This window comes from Neolamprologus multifasciatus, chromosome 23 (genome assembly GCF_963576455.1).
Source record: "Neolamprologus multifasciatus chromosome 23, fNeoMul1.2, whole genome shotgun sequence".
Taxonomy (NCBI): Eukaryota; Metazoa; Chordata; class Actinopteri; order Cichliformes; family Cichlidae; genus Neolamprologus; species Neolamprologus multifasciatus.
The window spans coordinates 17,708,389-17,722,564 of record NC_140460.1 but is presented as its reverse complement, the minus strand read 5'-3'; the positions used below and the strand labels follow the sequence as shown (position 1 = coordinate 17,722,564).

Sequence of the window (14,176 nt, the reverse complement as noted above, 5' to 3'; positions counted from 1 at the left end):
ATTGGTTTGTAAACCATAGCACTGGTGGAATACAATGCTTGCAAAGAGATAACTATGGGATTTGAGTCACCATTTTTCTAGTGGGTCACAACAAATGTGAATATAGATTGGATTAACTCTCTGAACTAGGCAGAAGAACTAGCTGAAATTCTGGGATCAATTATCCATTTAAGGACTTCCAAGACCAATGGTTTTGAAGCCAGATAACACACACCAATTAGTTAAACTGCAGGAATGTCTTAAAGACATAAAGACCTGGATGGCCGCTAACTTTCTGCTTCTTAATTCAGATACAACTGAGGTTATTGTACTCGGCCCTGAAAAGCTTAGAAATATGGTATCTAACCAGATTCTTACTCTGGGTGGCATTACCTTGGCCTCCAGTAACACTGTGAGGAACCTTGGAGTAATTTTTGACCAGGATATGTCCTTCAACGCACATATTAAACAAATATGTAAGACTGCGTTCTTCCATTTGCGCAACATCTCTAAAATTAGAAATATCCTGTCTCAGACTGATGCTGAAAAACTAGTTCACGCATTTATTACTTCCAGGCTGGACTACTGCAATTCATTATTATCAGGATGTCCAAAAAACTCCCTGAAAAGCCTTCAGCTAATCCAAAATGCTGCAGCAAGAGTACTGACAGGGACTAGAAAGAGAGAGCATATTTCTCCTGTTTTGGCTTCCCTTCATTGGCTTCCTGTTAAATCCAGAATTGAATTCAAAATCCTGCTCCTCACATACAAGGTCTTAAATAATCAGGCCCCATCTTATCTTAATGACCTTGTAGTACCATATCACCCTATTAGAGCACTTCGCTCTCGCTCTGCAGGCCTACTTGTTGTTCCTAGAGTATTTAAAAGTAGAATGGGAGGGAGAGCCTTCAGTTTTCAGGCCCCTCTTCTGTGGAACCAGCTTCCAGTTTGGATTCGGGAGACAGACACTATCTCTACTTTTAAGGTTAGGCTTAAAACTTTCCTTTTTGCGAAAGCATATAGTTAGGGCTGGACCAGGTGACCCTGAATCCTCCCTTAGTTATGCTGCAATAGACGTAGGCTGCCGGGGGATTCCCATGATGCATTGAGTTTTTCCTTTCCAGTCACCTTTCTCACTCACTATGTATTAATAGACCTCTCTGCATTGAATCATATCTGTTATTAACCTCTGTCTCTCTTCCACAGCATGTCTTTTATCCTGTCTTCCTTCTCTCACCCCAACCGGTCGCAGCAGATGGCCGCCCCTCCCTGAGCCTGGTTCTGCCGGAGGTTTCTTCCTGTTAAAAGGGAGTTTTTCCTTCCCACTGTCGCCAAAGTGCTTGCTCATAGGGGGTCATATGATTGTTGGGTTTTTCTCTGTATCTATGAAGCGCCTTGAGGCGACTTTTGTTGTGATTTGGCGCTATATAAATAAAATTGAATTGAATTGAATTGAAAGTAGAATGGTCTAATCTCTTCTCTCTTAGTATCTATTGCAGTTACAGCCGCCTTGCTGATGCTGTGTGGCTGCTGCCACATTCCATTTATTTGAGCACCTATTCCCCGACTAATTGACACGGTGCTTACCAAGACCAATTACATGAATGACCAACTCTGTCTGGCTGATGAAGATGTCTCATATGACATCTTAGCATATGCTGGATTGCAACGTGTTGAAAACTGATAAGGATAAGGAGATACATGGACTTAATTAATCATAAATAAACACAGCATTGCTTTAATTGAAAAAAGCTAAAAGAGTTAAGTTGTTTGAGTCTGTTGTGTTATACCACATATGATGAACCAGCTAAACATAGCACATACCTGTCGCCATGACATTCTTTCCCACTATTAACTCTATCCTAAACATCTCGTCATATGGCGAAGGAATTCCTGGTGTTGTGTCACTAGGAGGAGGGGGTAACTGCATAAAGAGTGACAGACAGACTTCCCCAATTTGAGGTTCCTGAATAGACTGTGTGCATTCTGTGACTCCTTTTTGTAAGATAAAGTAAAGCTTCGCCTCTGCTCTGTCTCCATTTGTCTTATCTTATTTTTCTAACAGGGTGTGACAGGGGAATTTCTGCGACTCTTGTTTGCAAATACTTTTAAACTCATTTAGGCTAGATTTAACCATCAGGCAGCCATTTTCAGGTCACTACAGAGATGTTTGACAGGGTTGAAGTCAGCTCTCACTGGGTTACTCTCAGACATTTGCGGAGTTGTTCCCAAGCCACAGCTGTGATGTCCTCGCTGTGTACTTAGGGTCATTGTTGTTTTGGAAGTTTTACCTTCAGCACTATGGAGGAGGCCTTCATTAAGGATATCTTTGTACCATACAGCTTTCCATCAACCTTGACCAGTCTCCCAGTCCTTGCAGCTGAAATACACCACCACAGCATGATGCTACCCCCACCGTGCTTTGCTGTTGGGATAGTATCGGGTAGATGATGAGTGATGCCTGGTTTCCTCCAGAGAAAGACTTTAGAATTGAAGCCAAACAGTTTAATCTTGATTTTATTAAAGCAGAAAGTCTTGTTCCTCACAGTCCGAGAGTCCTTCAGGTGCTTTTTTGAAAACTCCAAATGGGCTTTCATGTGTTTTGCACTGAGGTGAGGCCTGTGTCTAACAACTCTGCCATAAAGCCGAAATCTGTGGCAGTGCTGCAGTGATTGTTGTCCTTCTGGAACATAGTCCCATCTTCACAGAGGCTCTGTGGAGCTCAGAGTGAATTTCAGGCTCTTGGTCATCTCTCTCACTAAGACAATCTTGGGAGAATCCTTGTAGTCTCTACCATTAGAGAATTATAAAGGCAAGAGGTTTTCTGTGGCCTCCTCCACATCTGTGCATTGCAACAACCCTATCTCTTAGGTTTGACTTCATGGCTTTGCTCTGATTTGTCAGCTGCAATGTCTTCTATAGAGAGGGGTGTACCTTTCCAAAACATAATCAATCAATTTTTATTGTACTACAAGTGGCTTCCACTCAAGGTGTAGAAACTTCTAAGCAGTCAAGAAAAGCGGAAAGCCTGAATACTTATCTAAAGATTGTTTTTCTGATATTTTTTTTAATTAAAAAAAATTTGGAATCATGTTTTCAATTTGTCATTATGGTGTATTGAGTAAAGACTACTAAAATAAAAAAAATATTCAAGAGATTATAGCATCACGGTCTAAAAGTGAAGCAAAAAGAAAGCTTCGGATCAGAAGTGCTGGTATAACTCACAAACTCACATCCTAAAGCAGAAAACCCATAATCTGACTAAAATGATGTCTCACTAATGTAGAAGATCTTAATTTAGCCTGAAGAGACAGTTTGTTTGTCAAGACATCTTAATATTCATCAATGGTTGAAGTAAATAAGAACAACCCTAGGTTTCCCTTTAGCATTTTAGCCAAGCTGACAGAAAGTCAGATCCCTGTTGAGCCAAGATTTCCTTTAAACTTAACTAGTAATGAGTTAATAAATTTCTTCACAAATAAAATTTTAACCATGAGAGAAAATCTATCAGTCTATCTCTATTGATCAGCTACATACCACAGGCCTTCAAGCTGGCAGTTGTTAAACAATTAGTTAAAAAATCATCACTTGACCCAACTGTCTTAGCTAGACATAGGCAAATATCCAACCTTACTTTTATTTCCAAATTTTTTGAAAAAGAGTAGTTGTAAAACAGCTAACTGATATAGGACTGCTTTCTTCCATTTGTGCTCTAAGATCAGAAACAGAGTGACTTTCAGAGTGAAGCTGAAAAAGTAGTTCATGCATTTATTACTCTTAGGCTGGACTACTGTAATTCTTTCTGAAAAGCCTTCAGTTGATCCAAAATGCTGCAGCAAGAGTCCTGACAGGGACTAGAAAGAGAGAGCAGATTTGTCATATATTGGCTTCCCTTCATTGACTCCCTGTTAAATCCGCAAATAAAAAACCCGCTACTCACATACAACATCTTAAATAATCAAGCCAATCTTATCTAAATTACCTTATAGTGCCATATAACCCAGTTAGAGCACCCAGTTAGTTGTCTCATTGTTAAAGTTTTCTATGTATAATTGTATAAGTGTATAAATAGGGTCTGTACCTTAAAATATATAGCCGCCTGAGGTGACAGGAGACGGCTGGATTTTATGTGGATTCCAATCAGAGTGTTGAGAGATATTACTGGCTTTCAGATGAAAGGTGTGGGTGAAACTGTGCGGGATGTACAGAGGGTAAACAAGTTTGTGGCGGGACGTGGTTTGTGCCACGGCTGCAGGGGAGGCTGACACACACCAGAACCTCATCATGCCCCCCTTGCATGAGCACCAGATTATAAAATCTGGTAGCTCGGCTTGGGTCCTTGCCGACAGTGCCGCTGGCCCCAGTGGTGTCCCTCTACTGTGCACTTGAGGGACCTGCTCAGCCTGAGCCAGAGGTCCGCACACAGGAGGCACCTGCTCAGCCCAAGACGGAGGTCAGCATGCAAGAGGGACTTGTTCAGCCCGATCCGGAGGTCAGTGAGCCCTCTGGTCCTGCCTTGTCCAGTCCTGCCTTGTCTGGTCCTGCGTGCTGGCCACCTGCCAAGCTGCCTGTTAGCCTAGGGTCATGTCCACGCCTGCTGTGACACCGCCACTTTCCACACAGTCGCCCCACAAACCAACCTGCATATCACACCTACTCAGGTGAGAAGAGAGCTGGGGAGGCTCAGACAGGGGAAAGCAGCAGGACCCAACAGCATCAATCAATCAATCAATCAATGCTTTATTTATATAGCACATTTGAAGACCAGAGGTACAACAAAGTGCTTCTCAATCATAAAATATGAAATAAAATTAATTACATATGGGTACGATAGTAGAGTACAAATACATTTCCAGACAAAACAAATCATCAGTCCCAGAGTGTTGAAAGCCTGTGCTAGGCAGCTTTGTGGAGTACTCCATCACCTATACAACCTGAGCCTGCACTTCCAGAGAGTCCCAGTGCTATAGAAAACATCATCCCTGGTGACTACAGGTCTGTAGGACTGACCTCTCATATTACGAAGGTTTTGGAGAGATTTATCCAGGAGCACCTCAGACCCCTGGTGAGCAAGTCACAAGACCCTCTGCAGTTTCCATACCAGCCCCACTTGGGAGTGAGCAATGCAGTGATACATACTCCTTCCTTGATGGACCCACCACCACAGTTCGGATAATGTTCTTTGACTTCTCTGGCGCCTTTAACCCTTAAAACCGGTCAGAGCAGCACGCTCCGTTTTGCATAACTATTTTTAAATCCCGGTAGATCTGCAACCACGTAAGCTAGCGCAATAATTTTTTTTGCATATGAAACCGGAGGAGTTGTACTTACATCTTATGCCATCAGCTTGTCCTAGGTCACGGTTTCCTTCCACATATAGCTTTGCAAAAACTGCATAAAAAGCACTTGCAGCAACAAAAACATAATCCAGAAACACGCTTTGCCGATCCGATCAGCTGTTCTTAACACTTCCTATGTCCATCAGCCGAACTATCACATGTCCGCCATGACCTGACCAAAACCGGATGTGACGTCATTTTGCGGAAATGTAGTTTTTTGCCTTCAGAGCCTTATGAGCCTATACTGTTTTTTTTTTAAAAGTTATGTTTGACTTTATGACTTTCTGTATCATTTCTGGGATGTTTAGGACTCAAATTGCACTGCTGGAAATAGTTTATTTTGATGCATATGCTGTTTTTTTGCAAATTTGCATCATAATATTTATTTTTGTTTTTCCTGCAGTGTATAAAAAATGGTGTATTTCAAAAATAAAAATATAAAGACACTCAAAATAAATTCCCTGTGATGGGAAACTATTTTGTGCAACTTTTTTGTATTTACAGTTTTGAGGGATAAGCATCTTAAATTTCTCTAACTAGAAATATATGTTAAAAAGACAAAAACGATTTTCAATTTTTTTGTAGTTTATTGCACTAAATTTATGTAATTACTATGCACTTAATGCATACATATTATTAAAATTTGTGCTACAATGGTTGTATTGATGTATAATAATAATAAAATAATGTATATAATGCTCCCAAAAATGGCACTACAGTATGTAAAAATATAATATAAGCTCTGGCGAACTTGGTTCTATGGTAGGTCTTAAAGGGTTAACACAGTCCGGCCCAGGCTGTTGAGGGAGAAGTTGGAAGACATTTAAGTGGAGGCTCCACTGGTCCAGTTGATCAGTGACTACCTGACAGGCAGGCCGCAGTTTGTAAGACGGCAGAGCTGTGTGTCAGAGAAGCTGAAGAACAGCATCGGAGCACCCCAGGGAACTCTTATCCCTTTCCTCTTCGCCATCTATATGACCAACTCAGAATCACAGAAACTTGTCTCCTCCAGAAATTCTCTGATGACACAGCCATTATTGGAAGTGTGGAGATGGGATGGGAAGAGGAGTACAGAAGACCGATTGATCGCTTTGTGAGGTGGTGTGAGGTGAACCACCTGCAGTTGAATGTGGCCAAATCAAACGAGCTGGTGGTGGAATTTGGCAGAAACGGCTCCTGACCCTCCCCTGTCTGCATTGGTGGGTCTGATATCGAAATAGTCACATCCTGTTAGCGAAGTTCCCTCTAAATTTTAATGTGTCTGAGCAAACACATAAACTACCTGAGTGTTCCCTTGGACCACTGTGAGCAACATCAGACGTGTGCACTGTGGCCATGCCCATTGCATCCATCCAAGTTACATGGTTTATTAAAAGAATAAAATTACAGCATTTACATTTCTGTAAGAATACTTTTAATTAGGTACTTTAGCACACTTATAATGAAAATTAAAAAAAATTGTTCATGACCTGTGTAGTATGTTAACACTATTGGAAGTAAAAATAAATTGAACAAAAATTTCAAAAACACACATAAAGCTCTGACTTGTATTATGAGTATGAGTCTGTGTGAAGCTCCTGCTGTGCACTGGGTGAGATTGTCCGACTGTCGTCTGTGAGTGAGTCCTGTGACTTTTTCTCTGCAAAATACAGTATATAATGACGATTGTTGTGCAAGTTACTTTGAAAAAGTAATTAACTATAGTAACTAGTTACTTCTTCAAAAAAGTAACTGAAAACAACAAAGTTATATGCAGCTATTTATCTAAAAATGCAGGAAATATGGGTTTTTATTATATAAACATTTCAAACTATTTACAGAACAATCAGGTGTTCTCGTCAAATAAGATGCCACACAAATTATTTATGCCATTCCAAAAATAATTTCATTCCACTATAAGATAAAGGAGAACATCACAAGCCTGATACCTGCAGGCCTGACAGCAGGAGGTGTATCACTCATCCTGTTTTCCACCTGGAGACAGCGTTTACACTCTAATTTGCCTTTGGTGTCTTTTTGCCAGCAACTGTGACATTCAGCACTCTCCTCATTGTTCTGACACACAAAAAAACTCTTATTGACTACACTACAGACTAACTACACAACACAACACACCAACTTTAGACTTGTCACAAATCTCCCACATCTCAAAACTCTCTCTCTCTCTCTCTCTCTATCGCTTTTTTGCTTTCTCGCTGCCATCACTCCTAAACACCTAAATGCCATGTTGCCATATAATTTTTTGATTGGTCGACATGGTACATTTTTCCACCAATAGGAAAGGGTGGGTTTTTTTTTTTGTTTTTTGTTTTTGCTCACAAGCGGAGAGTGCTTTTGAGGGCTTTCCTTAGAAAATGCAGTTTTTACCATTTCTTCCCGCAGTAAACATAAACAACAATAGTATTCAGGAAAAAACATTGCATTTTTTTTAATCATAACTCTGGTTTTTCGTGGCCTATCAACACAATTTAAAAACAGGCATATAGTTTGAAGTCCACACTTTTGACACAAAAAATTAGAATTGGGGTTGTCTTGGGTGGACATAACATCTTGTTGCTATGTCACTGTAAATTGGTCATGCTATTGGTATACCATGAATACTTTTTCTCCTCAGCCAATCAGCTATGTGATCAATTGGATCACAGGCTGGAGTGGTCTGCCAGTGGTCTGAGCTGGCTTTACTTTCTACAAAGGCTCAGATCCTTCAGTGTATACAGCAGGCTGCTCTATATGTTTTATCAGTCTGTTATTGCGAACACCATCTTCTTTGCGATGGCGTGCAGGCACCCAAGCAAAGGACGCAAACAGACTGAACAAACTCATCAGGAAGGTTGAGTCTGTTGTTGGCATGAAGCTTGCCACCTGGATGAGGTGATCAGTGACAGAATGCTGGCAAGATTGCTGGCAATCATGGACAATAAGTCCCATCCCCTCCATAACACACTGGATAATCTGAAGAGAAATTTCAGCAACAAGTTCCTTCAACCTCGCTGTCTGAGGGAACGTTACAGGAAATCGTCCCTTCTGCTGCTATCAGAATCTTTAATTCCTCCACTTGGGTCAGGTCCACACATGTGGAACAGAATTAATTACACCTCAATGCAGCCTGTCACTTTTGTACACCACAAGATATATTTCCACACATACTTGTCCTTTTATATTTATTGTATATTTATATTTATACCTTTAGCTTTATATTTATCTATTTATCTTAATATTCATCTATCATAACTCTGTTTCTACACTCATTTTATGGGAGTGCGTGTTGTTTGTTGTGTATTTGCTGCTGTGACAACTCAATTTCCATCTGGAATTAATAAAGTTTCTGATTCCGAATCAGGTTTTAGAAAGACCTCATCTTCAACATTTTGGGGGGTTGTTATTTGCTTTAATAATTTTAAACAAATAGCATAATGGACAGCACAGTGTTAAAATATTTCTTTAAATCTTTTGTTATATAATTTTACTTATTTACTTATTTCTAAAATCTCTGGTTTAAAATTAAAAGTAATTTGAAAACATAAAGAGTAAATGTTTGAATGTTTTATACAATGTTTTGTGCAATTTTCCAAAATTATTGCTTGTAAGACTATTTCAGATTCCAAATATGTTTGATGCTTTTCTAGATTTTTTTCTAATCTGCTATGAACCATCCTCACATCTCATCTAAAGCTCTGTAACCCTCCCTTTTAATGTTGTTTGCTGTTACACCCAGTGAAATAAAGTTAGAGATTATTAAACCAGCCAGCTGTTCATTCATTAGAGCCCAGGCTTACAGTCATACAGGAGAGCTACAGTGAGGTTACAGAGACACCACATTGAAACAATCAAAGCTCTCATTGTTCAGCTCAGGCTTCATGTGTTTCTGCTTTATTATTATCTACTGAGACAAACTAATGTATTCTTACCTTCTGATGAAACTGTTGAAGCTTCCTGGGCTGGGGGACTTCCTGTTGGGGAAAGTGCACTTTCGTAAACTGGTCTTTTTAAAAATGACAACCTGCGTGGCATCAGAAATATATAAATATAACAAGTCATACTATAATAGTTTGATACATTTCATAAAATAAACTGTGACAATGTCATGTCTGCATACCGTACTAAATGTTTAATGTGTCTTTTTCCTCTGACTGACCTTCATTCATCTTCTCTAAAATCAACCTCGCCCCCTGCATCACACGGTCTGAATATGCCTGCACCATCACTTCTACTGTTTTCAGTCTGTCTGCGTTCTCCAGCTGGTACTTATAGAGTTTGGGGAAGTCATCTCCAGGTTCATACTGCAGGTAAAAGTGGAAAAGCTTCAGCTCCTCCTCTCCCATTTTCTTCAGCATTTCCAGCAGCTGCACTGGTAAGGCCTTCTCCATCTCTGACCTGTAAAACATAAAACTAAAAGCTAAAAACGTAGATGTGATGAGATCACATCTACGTTTTTAGCTTTTAGTATACTTCACAGTGCCCTCTAGTTGTCATGTATATTTTACCTAATGTAACTTCAACTCTAACAATGCTGTTAATATATAAATTAAAGAGATACTTATCGAATTAAACTTTCAACAGAAAACAAAGAGGGCTCACAATCTTTAGAAAACAACTTAAAATCAACTGACATTTCTACAAATCATATAACTTAAGTGTGTGAATGGGTGGATGACTGGATGCGTAAAGCGCTTTGGGGTCCTTTGGGACTAGTAAAGCGCTATACAAATACAGGCCATTTACCATTTACCACTTATTAAAAAATAGAAATATGAATGAAAAAATTAAGTCAAATAAATAAAATAAAAGTACAAGACTCCAGCAGAAAAAGATAAGCATGCTAATTAGTTTTTAATCAATATTTATACACTGGTTTAAAAGAGGTTTCTAAATCTGCTCTAGAATCAGAAATGTGGTACTAAGGAGGAATTCATAATAATTACAGTTAAAATATATTTTAAATTACCAACAACATGATGATATCATAACTCTGGTCCTTGGAGGACAAGGGTATCAGCCAAGCTTCAACTTAGAACCACTGACAGCTGCACACACAGTGTCATCATTCCCCTGTCCTCACTAGCATGACCAGCCAGTTTGTTTTTGTTTTCCCTCCATCCCAACTTCCCGTCCCTTCTCCTTACTGTTTAGAGGAGTTCTGCGATTGGGTCCTGTCATTCTGCCGTCTGGGCAAAACTTGACACACAGACCCTGAACTGATGCACTTATGCTACAACAGCACACAACTGTTTGTCCTCTGACATCCAGCAAAACCTGAAAGACCTGAGTGGAAGTTCCTCCCTACACTGTGTTTGAAACAAAGCACAAAGGAGACACCTGCTGGAGCAGCTGGAGTCCTACAGATGCTCAGCCTCTTCACTACAGAAACATCTCCTATAACATCCATTCTTTACACTCTGACTGCTGTGTTTGTGGAAACACTCGAACACACACCGCTTCACATATGATCATGGAAACGTGTATGAAAAGAGCTGAGCTGATATTAAACCTGATGGAGGATTTATTCACAAACACTGACTCAACAACAACATTTACACACACCTGTCTGCAGGAGAACAACTATCACCCTTTGACGCATCACTCTTGAGAGACACACAGGTGAGTTCAGGTTCATGTTTGAGTGTTTGGTGGTTCCTAAAAAAGTTCAGATCTTCAATAAAAGGTTAATCACATATTACTGATATTATCGACATTAGCAAACCTTTTCCCACTTGGCTCTCTTTGTTCCAATGTATTAATTCGCTTTTTCACTTGGGCACTCTGTAAGGACACACAGCTGGGTTCAGGTTTGAGTTTCTGATGGATCCTAAAAAAATATATTAAAAAAAAAAAAAAAATATATATATATATATATATATATATAAAAAATACAAAATAACAAAAAAATATATAGCCAAGGTGTAGACACAGTTTAGATGTGATGTAAATGCAAGACATGTTAATACTGACATTAACTTACTTTTTCTGAAATGGTCGTGTTGGTTCAAATTTCTTGATGATATCCTTCACTTTGTCACCCTTTAAGGACACACAGCTGGGTGGAGGTCCAGGTTGGTTCCTGTGAATAATGATGGAGCAGTGATGTGAGTGCTGAGCTGTGACATGGAGAAGAGTCATGGACAGTTAGAGATGGTCATCTCACCTCTGATCTTTGGTCTGGCTCTCATGTTCCCCACACAGAGTGGTTTTAGATGGAGGGACTCCTGTCTTTCGGTCCTCACACTGATCCATGCTGCTGAATTCACATCCACGTCAGCTCACACACACGTCTACCATCACCTGCAGACGAAACACAAATCATTCATGTGCACAACAACTGAGAACTGCAGTGGTCATGTCTGATGTGTTGGACTAACCTGCACTCCATCTGAGACACAGCTTTCATCAGTTCACCATTACAGTTCACAGAGCCGACTTCAGCCTCCAAATCCCTCCATTACTGTAGTCCTACAAGGTAGCAGGTCAAACATGGCTGTAGAAGAGCAGCTTTATTTCAGTAACAATGCCCAGGGCCAAGCTGACTGCTTACAGAGTTCATATTCTAACTGCTAGCTGTTCTGCTAGCTAAGCAAACTAGTGTTGAAGGTCAAAATAAAGAAATGATGTGATACTGCTGGGAGTTACATCACAGACTAGCAGCATTTAGTTATTCAGCATTATATTTAGTCCTTATTATCTCATCCTCTCACCTCTATTTAGCTCTGAAAACAAGAAAAAATTTGCCAACAGTTTATTGGCTAGGGGAGGGAGAAAACGAAGAAGGGCCAATGAGGAAAAGGGAAAATGGAAAAGGGAAGAGAGGAAGGAAAAAAAAACTAACCATAGAACATTATTACTGATGACCTTCCCCAGCTACCCTCTGGTGATGCATGAGTTATTCTCTTTATTCTTCTTATAATGGTTTTATTGTTATCATTGTGATTATTATTACTGTTCATAGTTGGTCACTGGACACAGTTATTGCTATCATTATTGTCATTATTATGATCATTGGTGATGATGGTGATAATACTGAATTAATGTTGCTTTGGACTGAATAGAAATTAACACCCTCAAACTCACTACACACACTCACAATCATACTTGTATTCTTTTTTTTACCAACTCTGTCTTGTCTGCAAGTTTCCTAATCTATCCTGCTCTATTCTGTATGTTGTACATTTCATAATAATAATATATAAAAAAACAACAGAATTTCAGCCTTTATTTAGTTTAGCTGCTCATGGATAAACATATGTTTTCAGCCACTGAAAACACGTCTGCTTATCTGTAAGTAGCATCAAGAAATTCTTGATGATGGTTTCTAGACTATAGAAATCATCATCAAGAATTTCTACATTGCATTACAATTTTTTCAACTGGTGCCTGGGTTAACTGCATCACTGGTCACGACTTGTTATTGGAGGGCACCTGTCCATGCACACTTCAGAGGGTGGGGTAGAAATTCTAGGGGTGTTTGTTTGAGTGTGTGCGCTTGGTCAGGTGTGGGTCTAGGGCACACTGGGCCTTGATCCCTTTGGGATATTGTTATTAAGGCTAGATAAGACCATACGCCTGCGCTACAACTACTGGACAGGACAGGTTTAAAAAAATAAATATGAAATCAGTCCAAAAATAAAACTGCTGGCCTACAAAGCTGCTGCCTTCATCTGCAAACTGGCCTACATGCTGAACCACAAACTCCACCCTCTACTGAGAACTGAAAAAGTCATCACTGTTATTTTTCTACAGCTGATCGCTGAAAACATTCAAAATGACTCATCATGGAGCCTTTTTTCCTTTGAATTCTATAAACCTGCCTGTAAACAGCAGCTGAAACTTCCAGAAGAAGTAGACAAAACACTCAACTTGAAAATTCAAAATAGAAGTAAAAACATGAACACGGTGTCTTCAATCATCTTTTATATACAGGTTAAAGATAGTCTAACGAGAAAATAATCACTTACACCTGCTTAGACAGATTTAATTTTAACACACACATACTCACAAACACTAACAGGAGGAAAAGTGTTTAACGGTTGGTCCAACACTGGTCATTGGTCGAGCTCTAAGTCCATTACTGTGAACTATGGAGTGGCAGATTTGTGCTGGAACTAAGCTGTGCAAAGCTGATGTTAGCCAGGAAAACATTACAAGCTGTTTCCATTACCTTCACATGGAGTTTCACACAGAGTTGATCAGCATCAGTCACAACAAACAGGAAGTTCAGGAAGGTGAGAGTAAACCTTGAGCAGGGCGGAAAACCCAGAGAGGCGTCCACAGACCAACATCACAGCAGTGGTGTGTGGTGACTTCTACAGAAAGGCAAGCAGTGATCATGCTCACCCCACCCCTAATACGCACCAAAAAAACCTCATCTTCCTTATCATCTCATCTTGCTTCACTATTGAGAAATTTAACAACATAAACTGGATCCAATTAATCCTTACCTTTTGTACATCTTTCATGTTTTTTTTGTTTTGTTTTGTTTTTTTTGATTTAGCTATCATTTTGGCTGTGTTATAGCTTGTGGCATAGATATTTGCAGGAAAATTTCTTTTTTGTCAATTTTTTGGAATTAGAACACGGAAATTATGTGGTTACAGTTCTACAATAACAACAGTAACAGACTGAACTAAATGAAATAATACAATATACTAAAGTTATAAAATATAAGCAATAGTTCTAATTTATATAAATAGCTCAGTGATAAATATCCAGAATCCCACAAAGAGGGTGCAACTACTGCTGTGTGTACTGTGCATTAGATGGAGGAGTTGTACAGGAAGACTTCCTGTGAGTCTTTCCAGCTTCCTGTCATATTCTACTGTAGAAGAGCAGCAGAGCTCTGTGCTCCCTTTCTTCCTATTCTCTCCTTT

The 14,176-nt window shown here is 39.6% G+C and overlaps 1 protein-coding gene across 1 annotated transcript in view; it reads right to left on the bottom strand.

The window, feature by feature from the left end:
* The window catches only part of LOC146491314 (NLR family CARD domain-containing protein 3-like), a 31,923-nt gene extending 17,988 nt beyond the window's left edge, over nt 1-13,935 (bottom strand). Inside the window, exons 1-5 of the mRNA XM_085152675.1 lie at nt 11,461-13,935; nt 11,278-11,376; nt 11,020-11,124; nt 9,454-9,692; nt 9,227-9,268 (exon numbers count right to left, since the gene is read on the bottom strand). Coding sequence (XP_085008801.1) covers nt 9,227-9,268; nt 9,454-9,692; nt 11,020-11,124; nt 11,278-11,376; nt 11,461-11,549 — 574 coding nt within the window. The 5' untranslated portion in view covers nt 11,550-13,935. The remainder of the gene's footprint in view (nt 1-9,226; nt 9,269-9,453; nt 9,693-11,019; nt 11,125-11,277; nt 11,377-11,460) is intronic.
* Between the last annotated feature and the right edge of the window lie 241 nt (nt 13,936-14,176).